The sequence below is a fragment of the Trichosurus vulpecula genome, chromosome 1, assembly GCF_011100635.1.
Source record: "Trichosurus vulpecula isolate mTriVul1 chromosome 1, mTriVul1.pri, whole genome shotgun sequence".
Lineage (NCBI taxonomy): Eukaryota > Metazoa > Chordata > Mammalia > Diprotodontia > Phalangeridae > Trichosurus > Trichosurus vulpecula.
The window spans coordinates 523,540,771-523,564,397 of NC_050573.1; the positions used below are offsets into that span (position 1 = coordinate 523,540,771).

At 43.3% G+C, this 23,627-nt stretch overlaps 1 protein-coding gene across 1 annotated transcript in view; it reads right to left on the reverse strand.

Annotated features, from left to right (window-relative positions):
• Positions 1 to 23,627, reverse strand: part of LOC118850137 (myosin-16) — a 79,500-nt gene that overhangs the window by 46,775 nt on the left and 9,098 nt on the right. The window contains exons 4-15 of the mRNA XM_036759345.1: positions 21,328 to 21,355; positions 20,157 to 20,253; positions 19,483 to 19,575; positions 17,854 to 17,917; positions 16,206 to 16,304; positions 15,252 to 15,355; positions 12,979 to 13,117; positions 11,586 to 11,854; positions 9,287 to 9,457; positions 7,339 to 7,518; positions 5,760 to 5,886; positions 1,391 to 1,449 (exon numbers count right to left, since the gene is read on the reverse strand). Coding sequence (XP_036615240.1) covers positions 1,391 to 1,449; positions 5,760 to 5,886; positions 7,339 to 7,518; positions 9,287 to 9,457; positions 11,586 to 11,854; positions 12,979 to 13,117; positions 15,252 to 15,355; positions 16,206 to 16,304; positions 17,854 to 17,917; positions 19,483 to 19,575; positions 20,157 to 20,253; positions 21,328 to 21,355 — 1,430 coding nt within the window. The remainder of the gene's footprint in view (positions 1 to 1,390; positions 1,450 to 5,759; positions 5,887 to 7,338; positions 7,519 to 9,286; positions 9,458 to 11,585; positions 11,855 to 12,978; positions 13,118 to 15,251; positions 15,356 to 16,205; positions 16,305 to 17,853; positions 17,918 to 19,482; positions 19,576 to 20,156; positions 20,254 to 21,327; positions 21,356 to 23,627) is intronic.

Genomic DNA, 23,627 nt, shown 5'->3' on the forward strand with positions numbered 1-23,627 from the left:
TTTCTGCTAAGAGTGACTAAATTCTCCATATCCTTTGTCCCAGTGGGCTAGGTATTACCACAAGGAAGTCAAAGACAGGAAAAAAGGTTATAACACACTTCCTGTGGTAGTAAAAAAACAACAACTATCAGTTGGTAAATGGCTGAACAAATTTTGAAACAGAAATATAAGAAGACTTATATGAATTGATGCAGAATAAGGTAAGAAGAACCAGAAAACAATATACACTCAAGGACTTTTGTTGTTGTTCAGTCTTGTCTGACTCTTTGTGACCCCCATTGGGGTTTTCTTGGTAAAGATACTGGAGTGGTTTGTCATTTTCTTCTCTAGATCATTTTATAGAAGAGAAAACTGAGGCAAACAAGGTTAAGTGACTTGCCCAAGGTCACACAGCTAGTAAGTGTCTGAGCCCAGATTTGAACTCACAAATATGACTCTTCCTGACTCCAGGCCCAGCACTTTACCCACTTTACCACCTGGTTGCCTATACACGAGGACTACAACAATATAAATGAAACAAACAGTAAAATGGAACCTAATCCTGCGTGATTATAATGACCGAGCTTGACATCAGAAAAGAAAGGAGAAAATGCACTTCCCTCCCTTCAGTATACCAGCAGGGAGGTAAGGGATGAGGAGAGAACTATCAGGGTGGAATATTGCAGATACTGTCAGATTTGGATGATACATTGGATGGTTTAACTGAATGGCTTTCCTTCTCCTTTGTTACTATATGTTACAGGGGATGGCTTTCAAGGTGAGAAAGGAGGGAGGAATGTATATCAAAGTGAGCATGATGTAAAAACAAAGCCCAATAAAATTAATATTTAAAAATAGAATTACAGAGTTTAGAACCAAAATGAGAGACTGTATGGTACAGTGTATAGAGAAACAGCCTTACAATCAGGAAAGCCTGGGTCCGAGTCATGCCTCTGAAACATGCTGACTGTGTGACCTTAAAGCAGTCATTTACCTTTCCAGTACCCCCCCAGGCAACTCTCAGATTAGAACTCATGGAACAGTTGCTGATCTACATTGGCAGAAGGAGTTCCCTTACTGGGAGTTCCCCTATACCAATGGATCACAGGTCTGAATCAAAAAAAAAAGTTGGATTGATGTTAGGGATCATCCTTTTGGCTTAGCCCCAGTTAGGTTAGGTCTCTCGCCCAGGGCAGTATGAACCCAGGTTCTCTGATTCTAAATTCAATCTTCATTCCACTTAACACACCTCCTCTGATCTGATGAATAACTGACTAACCAAATGAAATAATTCATCCCTCAGAGTTGGCTGGCACATCTGCTGTGGGCCAAAACAGCCGCTTCAGACAAGAGAAGCTGGTTGGGGATACTCAGAGGCATTGGGTTGGGGCAGAGGGCTCGGGAGTCTTACCCTGTAGAAGTTGGAGACAGTCATGAAGGATGAGCCTCTTTTTTGCTTCTTAGTTCCAGCTGAAAAGAGAAATTAACATTCTATAAATCTCTATGCCCAGCACAGGCATATAACCACTTCTACATCTGGTCATTCTACATGTGGCTACAGTAGACAGCTAGGCGGTGCAGTGGATAGAGTTTGAGGCCCAGAGTAAGGAAGACCTGAGCTCATATTTAACCTCAGATACTTACTAGCTATGTGATCCTGACCAACTCACCTAAACCCTGTTTGTCTCAGTTTTCTCATCTGTAAAATGAGTCGCAAAAGGATATGGCAAACCACTCCACTGTCTTTGTGAAGAAAACCCCAAAAGGGGTAACAAAGAGTCAGACACAACTGAAAATGACTATACAACAGCAACATTTAGTCACAAATCACTTTGGGGCTCGAAAAATCTTGATGAAACCCATCAACATCTGTCAGGAACTGGGTAGAGGGAAGCCTGAAGGTATGGAATCCTCCTGGATCAAGGAAGGGATGAATTATTTTGGAGGAAGATAAGGAAGAGTGAGCCTATTTTCATACTGAATGGTTGTTATAAATAAGTTGGGTTTTTCCTTTTTAAAATTTTTGAAATTTAATTCAATTTTATTTTTAGTTACATATTCCTTTCTTCTTCCTACCCCCTCCACCACACATTGAGAAAGCAAGAAATAGCAAACCCCATTACGAATATGAAGTCATGCAAAATAAATTTCTGGCGGCAGGGGCAGGGAACATGAAAAAGAAAGAAAGAAAGAAAGAGAATAAAATTCTGCTTCAATGGGTACTCTGAGTCCATCAGCCCGCTATCTGGAAGTGGATAGCATTTGTCATCGTTAGTTTTTTAGTCTTTAGACAGATATTTTTGCTGGTCAGAGTTACTAAGTCTTTTACAATTGATTATTGTCACGATATTGCTGTCACCATGTATAATGTTCTCCTGGTTCTGCTCACTTCACTTTACATCAGTTCATATAAGTTTTCCCAGGTTTTTCTGAAACAATCCCCTGCATCATTTCTTACTGCACAATAGTATTCAGTCACATTCACAAACCATAACTTGCTCAGCCTTGCCCCAATTGTTGGGCATCCCCTCAATTTCCAATTCTTTGCCATCACAAAAAAAGCTGATATAATATTGTGTGTATACGTGTGTGTGTGTATATATATATATATATATATATATATATTTATAATTTTTTTAAAAAAACAAGACCTGTGATTTCGTTTGGTGGAGGGAACTTCCCTTGAAGCTTTGTCTCTCCCCTAGAATATAAATTTCTTGAGGGCAGAGACTATGTTTTAGCCTTTTTTGCATCCTCAGCAATTAACACAGTGTCTAGCAAGTAGTAAGAAGTTAATCAAAGCTTGCTGACAGACGGACTGGTTGACTGACATCAATATAGATCAACAACTGCTCTGCAGTTTTGAGTCTTAGAGTTGCCTAAGGTGTTGAGAGGTTAAGTGACTTGCCCCTGGTCACACAGCTAGTATATATCCAAGGTAGGACTGAATTCTTCCTGATTCCGAGGCCAGCTGCTTCCAAGTATTTTTTGAAACATGCACACTTTCCTATTTGAAAGGAAATGATGCACTAGCATTGCCATTTTCTCATAGAGCCCCTGTTCTCTCTAGGAAACTTTCTCTCTCCCACAGTAGACCATGAGTTCCTCAAGGGCAGAGGCCATGCTTTTGCCTTTCTTGGCATCCTTTGCACGAAGCACCAGGGAACTGCGTTGAGAGTTCTGAGCAAATAGTGCTGGTTTTAAAAAACCTCCCTCCTTCACTCAGGCCCTGGCGATGCCGGCCTCCCCAAAAGCAGACAAGACAGGGTACCTGCAAATGATGCTGGCATTTGGCCCTAAGCAGGCAAGAGAAATGGGTTGTCATATCCCAAGTGAACTTCCAGAGGGGATCATTTGTAATATCGAGTCCATGTGTGTAGCTGATTTGTGAATTAGGAGTTCTCCCTTTAAGTGGCAAGCTGTTCCATTCAGCTGTGAAATACTCAGGCCAGGGGAAGGGAACCTGTGGCCTCGAGGCCCTCTAGGTCCTCAAGTGCAGCCCTTTGACTGAATCCAAACTTCACAGAACAAATCCCCTTAATGAAAGGATTTGCTCTGTAAAAGTTGGACTCAGTCAAAAGGCCGCACCCAAGGACCTAGAAGGCCACATGTGGCCTTGAGGCTGCAGGTTCCCCACCCCTGGCTTTGGCAGTCTCAATCGTAAAGGCAACAATCCATCTGTTGAGCAATACATTTAGGAGACAAAACCTTGACAGCTGTCTCAGACTCAGAAGCTAAGGCTACCTGCTTCCGTCGGGAAGAGATTCCATTTCCTAGTCCTTGATGAATTTCTCATTTGCTAAGTGGCCTTCTAGCCCTAGAGTGAATGCTTGGGCTCTAACTGCTTACTAGTTGCATCTGAAAGGAGAAAGGTGACTGTCTCTTGACCTGTATTCCAGAGGCAGCTCTGGTGTGGTGGCAAAAGCACACTAGATCTGGATTTGAATCCTGGCTCAGTCACTTCCTCCCTGTGTGACTTTGGGCAAGCTCAGCTCTCTACCTTCCTTCCCTCATCTGTGAAATAGGGATGATAAATACTTGTGCTACCAGCTCCTGACAGAATCACATTAGCTAATGTACATACGTTTTCTCATCACCATAATCCCCAATAGAAATGTGATCCCTGAATAAGAGAAAATTTTCCAGAGAAGTAATACAGGATTTTGTTAAAATGTTAAGGATACTACAAAGTCATTGCCTTTCTGATACAGTTTCACCCCTAAGTAAAGGTGGAAAGGAAGGGACCCTAGACCCTTAAACTCATCTATGGTAGAGGCAGCTGGATCTCCCCATCCTGAGATCACCCTTCAAAGCCCACTCAGATCCTCCCTCATCTGTAAATGGAGTCCCTGGGGATGCCATCTCTCCTCTGAACTCTTGTTCGAACACTTTAGATTAGTACCACACGAGTCGAACTTAAAGTCTTCTCATTTCTGGGCTGGAAGGAACCCAAAAGGTCATGTGATCCAACCTATACCCAAACAAGAACCTTCTCTTCTCCAAACAAGAACCTCCTCTTCTCCAAACAAGAACCTCCTCTACTCCAAACAAGAACCTCCTCTACTCCAAACAAGAACCTCCTCTACTCCCCAATAAAATGGTTATCTAGCCTTTACACAAATACTTCCGGTGTTGGGGAACTCCCTCCCTCCTCATGAGGCAGCCCATTTTACTGTCGTATCAAATATCCATGTCCTATTCCATGTTTCATATGTAGTCTCTCTTTTCAACTAACCAAAAGTGTGTTAAGGCAAGAAATTGTATTGCATTTCTTCTTTTCTTTGTGTCATGGCACTAAAACAACTAGCAGATGTAGTGGGCAGAGTACTAGACTTAGATTAAAGAAGATCTGAATTCAAATTCTACCTTAGATAATTATTAGCTATGTAACCCTGGGCAGGTCTCTCAGCCTCTCTCAGCCAGTTTTCTCGTCTGTAAAATGGGGATAATGGCACCTGCTAGGCAGGGTTGTTGTGAGGATTAACTGAGATACCACATCTAAGGCATTTTGCAAATGTTAACTATTATTATTATTAGCACTGGAGAGAGATTTGGTAAATTAAGTTGAATCTCTGAAGATTTTAAACTGGGGAAAAGGTGAAATACGTTCCCCCAGTGGCTAGTGTCTTCCCTCTCAGACTACCTTTTTACTGAAGAGACAGAGAAAGGCAGATTCAGAGGGAGACACAGAGAGAGAGACAGACAGATGGAGAGACAGAGAGAGAGAGTGAAAGAGACAGAGAGAGAGAAAGAGAGAGATATACACAGAGAGAGAAACAGAAAGAGGGAGAGAGGTAAAGAGAGAGACAGAGAGAGAGGGGGAGAGAGAGGGAGGGAAAGAGAAAGAGAGACACACAGAGAGAGAAACAGAGAGAGAGAGAAAGAGACAGAGACCGAGAGAGAGATGGGGAGAGAGAGGGAGGGGGAGAGAGAGAGAGAGATACAGAGATACAGAGAGAGAGAGAGAGAGAGAGAGATACAGAGAGAGAGAGAGAGATACAGAGAGAGAGAGAGAGAGAGAGAGAGAGATATATATATAGAGAGAGATTGAGATCTTGCATGTACATCTGTTTGCATGTTGTTTCTCCCATCAGAATGTGAATTTGTTAAGGGCAAGGATTATATTATTTCCTTCCTTTCTGTCCTCCGCACTTAGCACAGTGTCTGACACCTAGTAAGAAATGCTTGTTGACTGACTAGTAAAGAGAAGGGAAACTCATTTTCACCCTCAAACTCCTACCAGCAGGAGAGACAATGCAAATGGATGCTATCAGTCATACCTGCTGCTTCCTCTTCTTTAAAGAGCATACTAAGCAGCACCATGCTGGATTTCTGGAACAAGCCCACCACAGTTTCATTTAAGGGGTCTTTGTTCTTCTCCAGCCAGCCCGTGATGTTATACCCCACCTGGAAAGAACCAAAATATAGCAGTGTCAACTTTCTCCTTTCCCTGCTATCAGGGATAGCTCAAGGTGCAATTACAGAGGTTGGGATGGGGGCAGGGAAGGTGTCAAGTGGGGAGAAAGCTGAATCACCCATATTGGCTGCCTACATTGATCCAGTTAACTAAATTCACCAGTGTAGATGTAGCTGGAGGAAGCAAGGAGAAAGAAAATGCTCTGGGTCCTTCAGCCTGAGCACAGCCTGGGGAAAGAGAAAGGGAACCAAAAAAACTTTTTGTTCTTTCATTTCCAATATTGGGGGAAAATGAAAAACAAAGGAAAAAAAACTGGTTCCCTCCTTACATCGGTGCCTGAATTTTAGGGCTCAGCTCTCGGAAGTGTAGTCGATCTCCTTAGGTTTGGGGTATTCAATAGCTATAAATAAAACGCTATTTTAATTTCAGGAGAGGGGAAGCACTGCAGTTTCTGTCCTCATCCTGTTGTTTGCTCAGGGTAGCCGGGCAATCCACTCATTGGCAGAGCTGAGCTTGAGAATATCATCAAAATCCTGTGCTTGCTGCTCAGCCTTAAAGTACAGCCTCTTGACACCATTGTTCAGAAGCTCCTCTTTCCCTGCTGTTTCATTCCCAGAGGTCTCCATGAACTTGGCAAATAATGGGTGGCTAGCTCTTACAGCAACCTTTAAGTCACCCCGGGGGGAGAGGGGGAGTGTTTTTTTCTTTAAGCTTGCTGAACAAAGGCTCCCTTCCCCTGTTAATTATACTTGGAGACTGTGTGTGCCAGAAATGAATGGGGAGCCAGAATCCTGGCAGCAATGATCCGCCCCCACTCTTGTCTCTCTTCCCCTCTCCAGCCTCCCAACTACATTTTCTATCTGAGCTGTCCTGGTTATGTAGATAAGTCATCTTGATTTGCTGGTCACAATCTGTTGGAGCACCTCCCACCCCCTTTCCAATTTGGGAATTACTAATGGATTCATGACTTCTTTGCCAATGTATTCATTTCTGGCCCACTCTCCGAGTCTGAGATGTCAAACTGAAGGCTAACAGGACTATAAACCAGGGAGGGAAAGAATGGCAGGTTCAACAGGAGGGCCAAAGATGGCTTTTAAACATTTAGTCCTTTGCTTCAATGCTTTGGAATTTTCCAGGAGAAGGAGGGAGTGGGCAGGGTGAGTGAGCAGGAGGTATGCCTCCCTTCGCTTGGCGGGTCACACTTTTCTGAAGTGTTGGTATGCTTTGCCACTAAATCTAGAAGCCTCATAGTGGTGTGTTCACCCCTTCCTCACCACCTCCTCTATCTGTGGCGTGTAGTACTTGGAAGTGCATTCCAGCGTGAATCTGCAATATGCTGGGGTGTTTGGTTGGGTCTGGAATAACTCATCTGGAAGCGGTTTCTGGGTCGGGAACTCAACAAAGCAGATGGCTGCCGATGGACAGCTGGTGCCAGTACTTACCGTGCCAGCGTAATGGACCAGCTCAAAGTGGGCTTCGGGGCCTTTGCCTTTACCTCCCTTTGGCTTGAGGAAGTTATTGGATTTTCCCAAGTGATTGTCATACAAAGCTGCCTTGAAAGTGGCATCTGTGGCTTTAGGGAAGACACACTGCTCTTCCAAGATGGAGAAGATACCCATGGGCTAGGGGAGGTGAAGGGGAGAGAAGGAAACAACAAAATTAAATAAGTGATGTCAGTCAAATAAAATCCCATTAATGTAGTAGGAAGCCAGGATTTCAGAGGACCCATGATGACACATACCTCAGGACAGAGGTGATGGATTCAAGGTACATTTTTGGACATGGCCAATGTAGAAATAGGTTTTGCTTGACTTTTTTTGGTTTTTATTTTTATTTGTTAAAAAGTATTATGTATTTGGGAGGGAGAGGAAGGAAGAGGAGGAGAGACAATGAATGCTTATTAACTGAAAAAATTTAAAAACCAAAGAGGTAGGTTCAGAGACTCAGAAGGAGCACTGTGCCTTTGGTGGGGGGGGGGGGGGGGTGAGTGTATGACTGTGCATAGCTTTGTCCAAACATTGCCCAACATGATGCTAAACCCTTGAATCACTGCTTGAAGGAACTGATCAGTTCTTTCCCAAGCTCCTAGAAGCTGGTTTGGCTCTTCTTATCCAGGATCCAGAATAGATCTTGGAACAAGATCAGCTTTCAGTGAAATTGTGAAATAGAGGAAGTTTGTCTGTATTACCTCCGCTTCTCCTTCCTGTACCCTTCCCCATTCTTCTCCCAACCCCACTCCTATCCCCAGGCACTCAGTGTTTCCACTTAGTCCTAGAGCCCTCTTATCACAGAAAAAAAGTCATGTGATAAACTCATTCTTGCCAAGGTATTGAGGAAGTTAACGACTGAAAGTATTTTTCTAAACCCATGCAGCCTCTTAACTTCCCCGTTCCTGTAGAGGGAATCACCATCTTTCCAGGGACACAGATTTGCAGCTCAGAAGCTCAACTCTCCACTGTCACTCATCTCCATCCAATCAATCTCTAGCCTTGTCAAGTCTTCACCCACATGTCTCTTATCTACCCCCTTCTTTCCATTCCCATGGCGGCCACTCTGGTTCAAACCTCTTCCCTGGACTATTATAATAGCCTCCTACTTGGTCTCCTTGCCTTCAGCCTTTCCCCCTTCTCCACACCATCTTTCACAGAGATTCCAAAATGATTTTACAAAAGCTGGCCCTATCACTCTCTTGCTCTTATAGCTCCAGACAGAGATTTTTCTTTTGGAGGGGAGGGTGTTGGGAATCTTCCTTGTGTTCCTCAAGTGACATCACACAGGATCACAGTAACAGGTCACTTAGTTAAGTTACAAAATCACAGATGATCAGTATTAGATTAGAGAGATCTCACATCATAAGAACACAGATTTACAGTTGAAAGAGAAAAGAGAGATAGTCTCAAGTCCAGCCCCTTCATTTTACACATAAGGAGACTGAGGCTTAGAGAACATGTGATTTACTACCTTGGTGACCTTGGGTAAGTCACAAGCCCTCTAGGCCTCAGTTTCCTCACCTGTAAAATGAGAGAGTTGAAGTAGATCATCTCTATTGTCACTTCTAGCTCTAGAGCTATGTGTTGGTGACACATAGTTTTTTAGGACCTTCTAGCTCTGATGATCTATGATTGTCTGACTTGCTAGTGAAGTGGCCTTGGGTATATCATATAACATGTAAAATATAAATAGATTGGAGCTGGAAGGGGTCCTAGAGATCACCTCAGTCAGTATTTCATTTTACAGATGATAAACCTGAGAGACAGAGTATATAAGTGACTTGCCCCTCCCCCCCAGAATGAGATGATGAGATGAGGTCCTGGGCTTCTAACTCTCTTAAATGTATGCCCGTCGATGAGCTCCCTTTTCTCTAACCTCCTCTCTTGAAAGGAATGTTACCTTTTCTAGAAGGTCGATGCAGGCCTGTAGGTCCAGACCAAAGTCAATGAAGACCCATTCAATGCCCTCCCTCTTGTACTCCTCCTGCTCCAGCACAAACATGTGGTGGTTGAAAAACTGCTGAAGCTTCTCATTGGTGAAGTTGATGCAGAGCTGCTCAAAGCTGTTAAACTGCAAAGGGAGAATAGAAAGAAGGAAGAGAGTGAAAAGGAGATTCTTCTGCAGAACAGGGGCACACTGGCACGTACAGCGGCTTCCATGCTGCCTGAGAGGTGAAGTTGTTTAAAAGCATTATCAAAGTCATGGAGAGCCAGCATGCAGGTATCAATAGAGATGTGGCTTCCATATCAGCAAGTCCTACTTCCAACATACACAGACTAGGGGGCCCTGGGCAAATCTCTTATCCTCTCTGTAATACCAATGATAGCCAGTGTTTATACGGCACTTTACAATTCAAATATTATCTCATTTGTCCTCACAACAATCATTATTATCCTCACTTAACAGACGAAGAAATTGAGGCAGATGCTAAATGACTTGTCCAGTGTCGCACAGCTAGTAAGTATCTGAGGCGATATTTTAACTCTTATTTCCCTGGCTCCAAGTCCTGAGCTCTCTCTATCTTAGCCCCTAGCTGCCCCTAGACAACCCTCTGTAGCAAAGAGGTGCCAATCTGCATTGGTGGAGAGAATGTCCTTACTAGAACTTCCCTATACCAATGAAATAACACTTCCAATCCAATCCTCCTCCACCAAAGAAAAAGAAATACAAATTAGCATCATCTCTCAGGGCTAAAAGAAATCAGACTGGAGTCTAAAGAAATTAATTACTACTACTAATGACGATGACGATAGTAATTAGCATTTATTGAGTGACTACTGTATGTCAGGCACTGAGCTAAGCGCTTTACCAATATTGTCTCATTTAATCCTCAAAACAACTCTGTAAGGGAAGTGATATTATTATGTTACACTTGGGGAAACAGAGGCAGACAGTGGTTAAAAGACTTGTCCAGGTTCACACAGCAAGTAAGTGCCTGAGGCTAGATTTGAACTCAGGTCTTCCTGACTCCAGGCCCAGGGTTTTATCTGCTCTGCCACCAGCTACCCCTAAGAAATTAGGCAGAAGGCAGGTATGCATTCTCAGTTTTTTGGGTGGGGGGAAGGTTCCTGCCCCGTTTAGAGAACTAGTACGGAAGTGCCTTCTGCCAATCAAAAACTGCTTTCTAACTTAGTTTTAGAGAACTGTCTGGGGTTAAGTGACTTGCCCGTGGTCACACCATTAATATGGGTCAAAGTCAGGATTTGAACCAAGATCTTCCTGACTCCAAAGCTATCTCTCTCTATCCACCATGCCACGCTGCCTTTCTGTTATCCTAATTAAAAGGAGAAAATAGATCTACGAAAATAGAGCTAGATGCTTTTCCAAAGGACTCAGGATGGAAAATGCCAGCCATATCCAGAGAAAGAATATGGAGTCGGAATGCAGAGTGAAGCAGGCTCTTTTCTCATTTGTTCTGTTTTCTTTCCCATGATTTCTCCCATTTGTTATAATTCTTCTGTGCAACATTACTAATGTGAAAACGTATTTAATAGGAATGTATGTATACAGCCCACATCGGATTGTGCACTGTCTTGGGGAGGGAGAGGGAGGGAGAGAGAGAAAATTTAAAACTCAAGGAAGTGAATGTTGAAAACTGAAAATAAATAAATTAATAAAGTGGGGGGAAAACCAAAAAACCCAAAACTAAATACATTTTTTAAAAAATCAACAACAGAAAAGAAGATAGACTTAGATGGCCCAACAGATGGAGTGCTGGGCCTGGAGTCATGAAGGCCTCATTTCAAATCCAGCCTCAGACACTTACCAGCTGCATGACTCTGGGTTAACTACTTAACCTCTGCTTGCCTCCGTTTCCTCAACTGTAAAATCAGGGTAACCATCGCACCTCCCTCTCAGTGTTGTGAGGATCAAATGAGATAATATTTGGAAAACACTTACCAAAGTTCCTGGCACATAGCAAGCATTATGTAAATGCCAGTGATTATTTTATCAATTGTTGCTATGAGCCCACAGTAGCAGGGTCATGATGAGAGGAGATGGGCCTCTACAAGTCTGCTTCTTTGCCCAGTTCCATTCATTACCTCTGCAGAGCAGGAGGGAGGCCCGGGCCAGCTTGGACTGCCACTCTAAAGGGCCTTGTTCTGAGAGAGCCTCGGGCCAAGATCAAAATCAACACCAGGGCCAAAAACAGGAGACAGAGAAAAAAGGATCCTGCTCCGGCGGGAAGTCAAAGTACCTCAAAGATCTCAAAGCCGGCGATGTCCAGCACCCCAATGAAGAACTGCCTCTGCATCTTGGTGTCCAATGTCTTGTTGATCCTCGCCACGAGCCACTTGAACATTTTGTCATAGATGGCTTTGCCCAGGGCGCCGATGGAGTTGTTACACTGGTCCATGTTCTGACCCTTCTGTACAAACTCGTTACCCACTTTGACTCGAGGCCTGGTGATGCCCTTCTGCAGCTCACCAGAGTTGAGACCCATGAGGTGGGCGACTTTATCAGCCACTGTTGAAGGTGATAAAGAAAAGGATCACTGGGGGATTACACACGGTGCCTCCATGTCACCTAGGCCATACAACATACTATGGTGGTATTATCCTAGGCAGCTATGTGAACCGGTAGATAAGGTGGAGTTAGGCAGTCCTGAGTTCAAATCCAGCCTCATTTGTAAACTGGGGCTGATAATAGCACCTGCCTCCCAGCGTTGTTGTGAAGAGAACATTAGATCATATTTGTGAAGGAATCTCAGAGATCATTCTACTCTAAGCCCTTCTTTTTTCAGAAAGGGAATCAGAGAGCCAGAGGGGAAGTGAGATATCCAAGACCACAAAGCCAGCTAGAAATAGATGCAGGACCTGAATCTAGGTCTCTGGCCTCCTTCCTAGTTCAGGAAGTCTTTCCACTGCACCCCCACAACTTCCTCATCTCCCAGTACCATTTGCACTGGGTGGCCCGGTGCCTGAAATGCTCCCCCTCCTCACTTTTGCCTCCTGGCTTCTTGGGATTTCTTCAGGATTCAGCCCAAATCCTGCCTTCTCTAGGAGGCCCTCCCCAGTCCTCCTAGCTGCTAGTCCCTTCCCTCTGAGATCACCTTTCATAATCATTTCAGTCATGTCCCCATTTGGGGTTTTCTCACCAAAGGTATTAGAGTGGTTTGCCATTTTCTTCTCCAGCTCATTGTACAGGTGAGGAAACTGAGGCAAACTAGGTAAAGTGACTTACACAGGGTCACACAGCTAGTAAGTGTCTGAGGCTGGATTTAAACTTACAAAGTTGAATCTTTCTGACTCCAGGCCCCAGCACTCTAACCACTGCACCACCCAGCCGCCCCACCTTCCATTTAAACTGTACATATCTTATATGAAGGTAGTTTTTTATTTATCACCTCTTCAATGAGAATATGAGCTCCCTGAGAGAGGAGAATGTGCTTTTGTCTTTTCTTTGTACCCCCAAGACTTAACACAGTGCCTAGTAAGCAAGTAATAATAAATGCTCATCAACAGACTAATTGAATCTTGTAAATGGTAGTCATGGTAACAGTCATCACATTAACATGGCCCCGCTGACCGTCACATTGACCGATTTGCTTCTGGCTGGTCCTGACCCATATTCTTGGCCAAACAACCTACCCTCGGTGGTGTCCACTTCTGCCTGTTCCTCTCTTGGTTTCTGCTTGAATTTCATGTTCCCGAAATGCATGATGCCCCCGGTAAGTTTGTAAACCCCAATCTTCTCCTCTGCGAGGAAGCCCAGGACGTCAAAAGCAACCTGGAAATTGGCAGGGAAGAGACACACAACACAGGGCTTGATGAGAGACTGGATCCTCATCTCACACCACCAAAGGAGAGGATTTGCCTACATATACATATATTTGCACGTATACGTGTGTGTGTGTGTGTGTATATATATACACACACATATATATATACATATATATGTATGTATATTCACATGCACATATACCATACACACATCTATCTCTCTATATCTCCCAGCAGGTCAACAATTTCCTAAAGTCAAGAACAGTGCCTTTTGCATGTTCACAGGGAAATGTCTGTCATCTTCAATCGATGACCCACAAATCAGACCCTTTCACAACATTCATTGAAAGGTAAGGTTTCCCAATGCATAGACTGTCAGACTCTGTCAATATGTTGCTTTATTTTGCTGACCTAATTTTTTTCCCTCTTCCTTTTTTATTTTTTGTTACAAGGCATGGCTTTTGTGGGGGATGGGAGGAGAGGATATTTAGAGATGACGGGGATGGGAAAAACAAAAGACATCCAAAAAAATTAAATTTTGAAAAGAAAGGTAATATTTCCTAGTTGAAATTACTAACTATAGTAGAAGATAGGACCCTATATCAAGCTCATTATAGATAATGGTCTAGATATACCTTAAATATCTTGAGCAAAACCATGTTGGTCAGAATTTATTTCTAGTTTTGAGCTTGGTGAAATGACAGTATCTATATTTTCCTGACTGCCGAATACCCTGGGGCTTTTATAATTTAAACTTTGGGGAGGAAAAATCCTAATCAATATTTTCCCAAGTCTCAGGTTTATTGAGCAGGTGTCTGTTTAAATAGATAGATCTTCTGAGGAAATCAATTTCTTATGAGGGAACAATCTGTGCCCTAAGTTAACACCCCACTCACCAGTTCGTTAAGACTCCGTTTACTCTACAGTACGAGATAGACCGAACTAGACCGTCTAAAGCTTTGGGGTAACAAGCACTTTCCCTACGCTAGCACAGTTTCGCTGTCACCAGGATATTTGGCTATTTGCCTGGTCCTTGAAGCTGGCCTGGACCTGGGGGAGAGCACCCTGGCCAGCCAGCAGCAACTATCCCTTCCCAGCCCATGAGGGGACAGAGCCTAGAGCCCACACTCTTTATATTGTGCCAGGCTTCTTCCCTCGAGGCGACCACCGTGTTATCCCTTGGGTTTCTCTTTTCCAAGCTAACCACCCCCAGCTCCCAGTTGTTCAATTAATACGTAATTAACATATTATTATTAGTAGCAATAACTGGCATTTATATGGTGCTTTAATGTCTACAAAGCACTATACATGTGTTAGTTCATTTGTCATTTGATTCTCAAAACAACCCTGGGAGGTAGGTGCTGCTATTATCTACATTAGAGTCAGCTAGGTGCTAGATTCTGCTGTTTGTCCTCAGTTCTTGAAGAGGACCGTGACATCAGGGAGGTGATGCCATGAATTGCAAGTGAATTGGATTTGAGTGAGGCGGGGATGTGAAAAGTCACCAGTCTCACTTTCTCCTCCAGAGCCATCTGGGTCCAGGGACCAGATATACCTCAGAATGACTGGAGATGACCCTGGATGCAGTGGGAGACCTTGGCCTTTCTAAGCTAAGGTCTTTCTCAAGTCTCAGTTTGTCTGAACACTCAGCCTGGAGTCAGGAAGACCTGTATCCAAATCCACCCTCAGGTGTTTACTATGTGATGCTGGAAAAGTCACTCAACCTCTGTCTGCCTCAGTTTCCTCAACAGGGTTGCTGTGAAGATTCAATGAGATGATATTTGTGAACTGCCTGACAAATAGCACTTGTTTTCTTTCCTTCTTTCTATTTTACAAACGAGGAAACTGAGGCTAAAGTGCTTTCCCAAGGCCACACAGGAAGTAAATAGCAGAGCCAGGATTTGAACTCCCAGGCCTTTGACTCTAAATCATTACCCTGTCCCATTTGCCATTTCCTTCTCCAGCTCATTTACAGATGGGGAAACTGAGGCAAACAGGGTAAAGTGACTTGCCTAGGGTCACACAGCTAGTGAGTGTCTGAGGCCAGATTTGAACTCAGGAAGATGAGTCTTCCTGACTCCAGGCTTGGTGCTCTATCCACTGAGCCACCTTTGTACCAACTGCTGTCCTTTCACACTCACATCTGTGATCTGTAACTCTTCCCCGTCATCCATGTTATCGACGACAGTGACGCCCTGGCTTATCCAATGGTATTGCTTGGGATTGGGCACCAGGAGCAAACTTTCTGCAGAAAGAGAAAGCAAGAGAACTCCATGATGACTGATGACAGTACCAATGGAAGCAAAAGCATGGACTTGTGAGTGAGAAGACAAATACCACTGTGCCTCATTGTACTGGTTACCATTAGACTTTTCGTGGACCTTTTGTGAAATTTCAGGAGACATTTCCTCTGGCACTTGACAAAAGACCATACTACAAACATGCAACCACCCAATTAAGACTTGACACAGCACAAAGAGCCAGAGGAAAAAGTTCCAAAGGTTGGGGGTCATCTCATCCCTTCCCCTTATTTCCCTACCTCCCCCTTCTCCTCTGTCTCTCTACTCCTCTAATTCTTTTCTCCTTCTCTAAACCACCCCCAAGAAACCCCCAAACTCAGGTGGTCAAAGGGGCCAATGATATGATATGAGTGAGCCAGACAGTGTGTTCATTGTGCTAGAGCCTTCGAGATTGTCTAGTACAGCCCTGTGATTTTTCAGATGAAGAAACTGAGGGCAATAAATGTTAAGTGACCTGAGTAAGGTCACATGAGGGAGTAAATGATAGAGCTGGGATTTGAAATCATGTCCTGTTACTCCAGCTTTGACACTTTCCACAGCACCATTTCATCCCTTCTACTGTCCTGCATGGATTCCTTTCCCTCAAATCCCAAGCCCACTATTTCTGCTTGAATAGACTTATTCCAAGGGTATGATTCTAAGCTCAAAGGCATTATCAGAGACTATGAAGGCATCACCAAGACCAGCTAACAGCCTGGTGAGGGCAGAGTAGGGGGTCCTTTCATACTGAAAACAATGGATAAACCAGAGCATTTCCATTTCTGAAGAAAGGAGGACATAGAGACAATTCTTTACCAAGAAGTTCAGGCTTCTTGTTAGAGAGGATCTGGTAGAAAATATGGTAGCTTCTCTCAGCGGCTTGCTGGGAAATGACTCGAGATTTCTCTAAGAGATCTAAAAAGAGGGAAAAAGTATAGATACCAATCAATGCACAATTTGTTCTTATTTATATTAATTGTAAAAAAAGAAAAAGAGAGCATTGAGGGAACAATACATGCATAACACAGTTGGAAGTTGCGGCATGTCCCCTCCCTACTTTCTCAGCCCCATCCCAGGTCTTTCTCCACTGCTCTGGGACAAGACCCTCCCCCACTCCATCTCCACACCTACCCCTGGTTCCCACAAGACTTTCTACAACGCAGGTCTGGCATCAATAGATTGCTCTTCCATGCCTCATCCCATGCCTGCCTGTTCTGAAGCAGACATTGGGGCCTTCCAGGACAGGATATCACCACCAGCCACAAAGTCAGATCTGGAGGGAGGACCCTGTGTATTCTGATCATGTGCTTCTCCCAATGGACCTTCCGTAACCACTAGTGCTATACCTAGACTCATTCCTTAATAGCACATTCTCACTCTCTTGTAACCTCTCTATTCCAGTGATCCTGAGCCCCAGTTTCCAATGTACAGACACCTTTCTTCATCCCCATTGGCCTGTTCCCTAACTTTTATCCTTCTCAACCCTACCTTTCTCTTCTCCCCAGTGTCCCTCTCTAGATCTGCCTTGATCACTCAAAAGTGTTCACTTCCATGTTCATAAACTCCAACATTTCTTTAACTGATCAACATTTTTCATCATTCTATGTTCCCTATGTCTTATAACCTTCAACTCCGTTCTTTATCCTCACTATGATCTCTATTTCACCCAGCCTTTCCCTAGACCATGATCCCTACACTAGCCACACTCCTGTCCCTCCCTTATCTCCACCCCCAGGATTAACTAATTCTATTCGACAGGATCTACTCTCAAACACCTTGCTTCCCTGTTCCATCTTGCTAAACCCTGGGTTATTCTCATTATTCAGTTCCTTCACTTCTATTCATGTATCCTTGAATGGACATGGAGGAAATCATAAGGCCACAATGGTAAATACTTGTTGAGTTGATAGAAATTATGTTATCAATCTTAACTGGGCCCTCACTATAGAACAGCAGACCCTCTGGGATTCCCTTCCATCTACTCTTATACAGCTTGTACGGACCCAGTTATTTAAATGTTGTCTCCCGATTAGAATGTAATCTCCTTGAGGGAAAGGACTGTTTTTGTCCTTCTTTGTATCCCTAGCACTTAGCTTGTTTGTCTTTTGTTCTCAAAGAGAACCAATGACATCAGGAAGGTGATATCTTGACTTGCAAGTGAATTGGATTTAAGTGAGGCAGGGCCTTGCAAAGTCATCAGCCTCACTCTCCTCCAAAATCATTAGAGTCCAGTGGCAAGACACAGGTCCAGATGATTGGAGATGACCAATGATGCACTGGGAGACCTTGGACTTGTTAAGCTAAGCTTCATTTGGTGGTGGTTGATAGATTGATGGACTTAAGGCCCTTGATCATTCTGGTTACCCTTCTCTGGATGCAACCATGTCCTTCCTAAAAGGCCATTTCAACAGACTCAGGATCCCAGAAAAAGCCTCCCAAGTGCTGAAAGCTAGCAGAAACTTACAGCTCTCAATGTCAGCTCCAGCCAGCTTGCCAGTGGTGCCAAAGTGGATTCGGATAAACTTGCCCTGAGCAAAAAGAAGAAGAATTAGAAGAATTAGGAGGAAGAGGAGGAGGAGAAGAAGAAGAAGAAAATGATGATGATGATGATGATGATGATGATGATGATGATGATGATGGTGGTGGTGGTGGTGGTGGTACTGGTGGTAGTGGTGGTGGTAGTGGTACTGGTGGTGGTGGTGGTGGTGGTGGTGGTACTGGTGGTGGTGGTGGTGGTACTGGTGGTGGTGGTGGTGGTGGTAGTGGAAGGGCCCGTGAGGGAAGGAAGGGCACACTCAGGTTGTCATAGAAACAGTGGATCAAGTTTGGCCTCGTATGCAGACTAGCTACTCCTCCTGAAATTCCATATGAATTCCACGGGTACCTTCAGGCCAGATCAGGCTCTCAGTTGAACTGGAATGTTGAACTGCAGGTTTTTCATGCAAATTGGTGGGAAAAGGACAAGTTTCCAGGATGAAGTCCATACCCAACTGCCCTCTGAACTACTCCAGAGGGCAATTAGCATAACCTTCACTTTTTTTTTTTTGGCCATTTCAGGGATGAGGGAGAGGGAGTGGACAAGAGTCCATTTATTTAGATAGAACTTTCCTGCTAAGAAAGGTAGTACGAGTATTATCATGCCCGTTTTATGGACAAGGAAACTGAGGCTAGAAGAGTTAAGTAAAATGATGAAGGTTAAACAGCTGGAAGTAAGTGGCTGAGTCAGAAGCTGAAGTAATTTGGAGTCCTTGGACTCTGAGACAAAGACTTCTGCTGCCATGCCAGTTGCAACTCAAGGACACAAAAATGGCTTGCCCTGCTTAGTTAGGACTTTGGTCAGCCTCCTCTATATAGGTCATCCAGCCTTGTCTACATGTCATAGAGTCACTGGGACTTTGAGAGATCACACAGTCTATCCTCCTGCCTTTAGGCAAAATTATATCTAGTTGAACTTAAAAGGCGGATATTTCATTTCCTTTAAAAATCTCTAAAAAAGTACATTTCACAATTTTCCTTGGTCATTTATATATTAGTCTGTTCTGGGTCTGCACCTTTATTGGTTTAAGGACCTCCGGGTGTACAATTTCCCTCCACCAAAACTCATAGCAACTCATCTGAATCTCAGTCTGAATTGCCTGAGGCATGGAGAGGTTATATGTTTTGACCATGATCACACACCAAGTATGTTTCAGAGGCAAGACTTGGTCCCATGTCTATTTGACTCCAAGGCTAGCGCCCTGCCCCACCCGCCCACAGTGACTAGAGCACTGGACCTGGAATCAGGAAGACCTGAGTTCAAATCCAGCCTCAGACACTTACTAGCTGTGTGGCCCTGGGCAAGTCACTTAATATTTCAGCCTCGGTTTCATATAAAATAGCCCCTGCTTCACAGGATTATTGTAAGGATTAAATGAAATTTCATATATATATATATATGTATATATATATATTATATGTATGTCTTTGTAAATCTTAAAAATGCTATGTAAATGCTAGCTATTATTATCATTGGTTTGAAGTTGATTTGAAGTCAGCCAGTGGGATTGGCGAAGGCAAACATTGACCTAAAGGGATGATGTCACAAGGTACTTACAAATCGAGAGGAATTGTTGTTCCTGGTGGTCTTGGCATTACCAAAGGCCTCCAGCACAGGGTTAGCCTGGATAATTTGATCCTCCAGGGATCCCTACCCCAGGAGAAACAGAAGACAGAACCATCAGCTGTCTGCCATTCGAGGAGTCAGAAACTATGATTCTGACCACACTGACTTAACCAGGCAGCGAGCCCATCAGCCACACCAAGCCCCGCTTACTATCTCCGTAAACACGCCTTCGTCTTTAATAGCTATCTTCAATATTTCCTATTGATCAAAGCACACTCTAAAGGGATTGAAAATTATTTCTTTTTGTCCCTTTCATTCTAGCTAAACAAACTTTCCCCTGCTTTTGGCTGTGTTTCCATAACAATCACAGGTACCTCCACGCTCCAATAGATTTCTTTGCATTCTTGGCTCCCATTAGCTAGAGAAAGAAGTAGGCCTCATTTGGGGGAAACTCCTACCTACAGCAGCAGAGAGAGCCTGCTTTCTATGGCTGTTTGTTTTTTAAACTATCTCAACAAGTCAATTTCCCTTCCCCAAAGTTCGACTGGTTTCTGGATGTCAAATCCCAGGCCAGGGCAGGTTAAAGACTGTCCTTCCAGGGCAACTAAATCCCTCTTGAGACTGATGGGCTTCCTTCTTCCTTCCACCTATTTGGAAAGTCATACCTTGCCATCTGAAGACTGTTTGCCAGTGCCTCCGATGTTGGCAAAGTACTGAATGACCTTCTTGGTATTTTCAGTCTTGCCAGCACCGGATTCTCCACTAGAGATTGAAAAAGGAAAAAAGGCTCGTGAAGAACCAAGAGGCAGAAAACAGCATGCTTAGTAACAACAGCAACCAGGATTCATGCCAAGATGGCCATCCTTAGCAGTGTCTCCTTAGTAGAGTACAAGCTCCATGAGGGCAAGGAACTGTTTGTTTGTTTTTAATTATTCCTTGTATTCCCAGCACCCCCCCTAGTGAAAGTAAGGACAGATAGGAGGATGACTAGAGTGCTCCACTAATGACCTTGTGAAGTCAGGCGAAAGCGGAAGGCCTCTATCACAGGTGTGGGCAGTGCTGTGAAGAACTCAACATAAATTTTTATTGTGAGCGTTTACATCTTAAAAATCAGTAAACACTACAAATTAAGGCTTGATTTATTGTTTTGTTGATTCTCTAGATTTAATTAAAGGATGAGAAAAACATTGATAATCCAGATTAAACTTAAAAGCGTGTCTTGAGTAATTTTGGATCGTAGAAAGGACCTCTTGCCCCGGTGAGATTGCATATCCATTAAACACCTGGGTATACCCACGTCAAGCATGGTACCTTGCATATGTTGGTCTAGACCTGCAATTTCATCAGAGTGAAGCAAATCCCTCCACTGACACATTTCGATAATCATTCTGTAACTTTGCAGTCTGGGAGAACTGCACAGAAACGTAGAGAGAATAATTTATCTGCCCGTGGTCATGTAAGCCTGTATGTTTCAGAGGCAAGACCTGAACCCAGATCTTTCAGGCTCCAGGGTCAGCCTTCTATCTACTATGTCATACACATAACAGGCACTTAATGTTTTTCAGGTTGAATTAGATTGGATCCTTCTATCCAGAGATATTGTCAGCCCTCTGACTACAGGGACAGGCTAGGAGACTCAGGAAGAATCATTCACTACACCCCCATCCATTAAAGAGACAGTAACTTGAGGTATTTGCTACAGTTAAACCTATTTGTAGCCTGCAAAGTTACTTACAAAGCACAGGCAATTAATTATAATTATGTGAATGTCTAATTATGTGTACAAGAGACCAACATAATTATGTGTATAGACCAAAAGACAGAAGGAGTACTTACGTGATTAGCATAGACTGATTTTCTCGATCTGTAGGAAGGGGGAGAAATGATACCAAGATGCAATTAGCAAACATTTTTACTTTCCCAGTTTAGCTATTTAGGCTTTGACGACAACCAAACCCAAACAATTATCCATCTGAGTCACCATTCTTACCCTCTCTAGAGGCCTCAGGCACAGAATAGAATTTGTCCATGAGACTGAGATTCAGGGGATCTCAGAGCTGGGAATTCTGAGATCTTGGAGGCTGTCTGGTCTAATCGCCCTTTAAATGGCCCTTCAGCCTTTGTTTGAAGATTTCCAATTATTGGGGAACTTGTGAGCCACCACGCAGGCATCCCATTTTCAGATCATTTTTAACCATTAGGAAACAAGGTAGGTCAATGAATAGAGCGCCAGGCCCAGACTCAGGAAGACCTGAGATCAAATCCAGCCTCAGGTACTTTCTGAGTTGTATGACCTTAACCTCTGTCTGCCTCAGTTTCCACAACTGCAAATTGGGGATAGTAACACCAACCTCTTAGATTTGTTGTGAGGATAAAGTGAGATAACATTTGTAAAGCACTTAGCATAGTACCTGGCACAGAGTAGGTGTTTAATAAATGTTTGTTTTCTTCCTTCTACGAAGCTGAAATCTGCCTCCCTATAATTTTATCTTTTGTTCTTTTTCTGTCCTCTGGAGCACAAAAAATAGATGTAATTTTCCCCTCACAGGGTAATGCTTCAAATCCTAGAAAACAATTATCAAGTGCCTCCTACATCTTCTCTCCAAGCTAAACAGTTTGTTTAACTACTCATCATATGATGAAGGGATTGGATTGGATGGCTTCTAAGTTTCCTTCTGGTCCAAACCTATGGTTCTATGGACCAACACTGTTTCAAGTAGGCCCACTATCTTAGTCACCAACCTTTCGATGTCAGTTAATGTCCCTCCTAAAGTGATACTCATTCCACCAACCTGTTGCAAAGGTGGAGGCCTATGCTTTTGGAAGATTGCATAAAACGTGATTTTTTTTTAATGTTTTGCTTAGTTTTGCTAAATTGCCTTTTTTTAATTTCTTTTTTATTCTTTGTCAAAAGGGATGGCTGGAGTAGAGAGGAAAACATCGGGAAGTACAGGTGATATTCAAATAAAAGATATCGATAAATGTTTATTCTAAAAAAAAGTGGTGCCCAGTACTTAATTCAGTGCTTCATATGTGACCCATTTGGCTCTGAGTACAGTGGAATTAAGGAACTTTCGTTTTCTAGATACTTTATTTCTGTCAGTATAGCCCATGATTATATCAGCCTTTTGGATGTTGATATAACACCGTGATCTCATATTAAGCCTATAATCAATTAATAACCCCAGTTCTTTTATCCCCAGAAATCTCTGTGAAACCACATTGCCTTCCATCTAGTATTTGCACATTTGGTTTCTTGACTTGATGATTGATATAAAGTCAAGAGTAATAAGCCTTTAATTAATTAAAAGGCCTAGTCTGATGCTTCATGATGACATAGAGGCTTCCCTGGGCTCTTGGAGGCTTTGCCAGCAGAGCCTAAGCTCTGGCACCTCCTACCAGGCTAGAAAGACTTTGAGCATGGGATTAGCTCCAATTTGCCCTGTACATATCTTTTTCATACATAGTTGTTTGCACATCATCTCCTCCCTTTAGAATGTGAACTCCTTGAAGGCAGGAACTATTTTCACCTTTCTTTGAAGAGTGTGCCCAACATGGCCAGATCTTAACAAAGTGCCTGGCACAGTCATTCAATCAACAAGCTTTTATGTAACAGGCTCTCTGCTAAGTGCTAAAAATACAAATATAAGCAAGGAAGAGAGTCCCTGCTTTCAAGGAGTTTACATTCTAATGGGAGAAGACAACCCATGAAAGGAAGCAGAAAGGGATGGGGGTGGGGGGTGAGTGGGGGCTGTGGTTAACATAGAAAGTAACCTGCACAGGGGGCAGCATGGAGAAAGAAGTTCAGAAAGTCGGGAACAGAGCCTGGAGAGGAATGAAGGAATGAATATGGCTGGCCCAGCTGTATCCTTCAAATGGAAGTTCTGAGAGAAACTGACTAATCAGAAAGCGTATAGTAAATGCTTAATACATACTTGTTGACTTGATCAGACTCTGGCCAAATTCAGAGTAATTCATCTTGAGCTTGGGCACTTTTAGACCACCACAACTCACAAGAAACTACTAAGTCCTAGAAGTAGTGAGACATTTGACTGTTGGGTGAAATTGAGTTTTTGTGTTTGGATGCATGTTATAAAAATCTTAAATTTAATTATCCAAATTATCCAAACCTAATC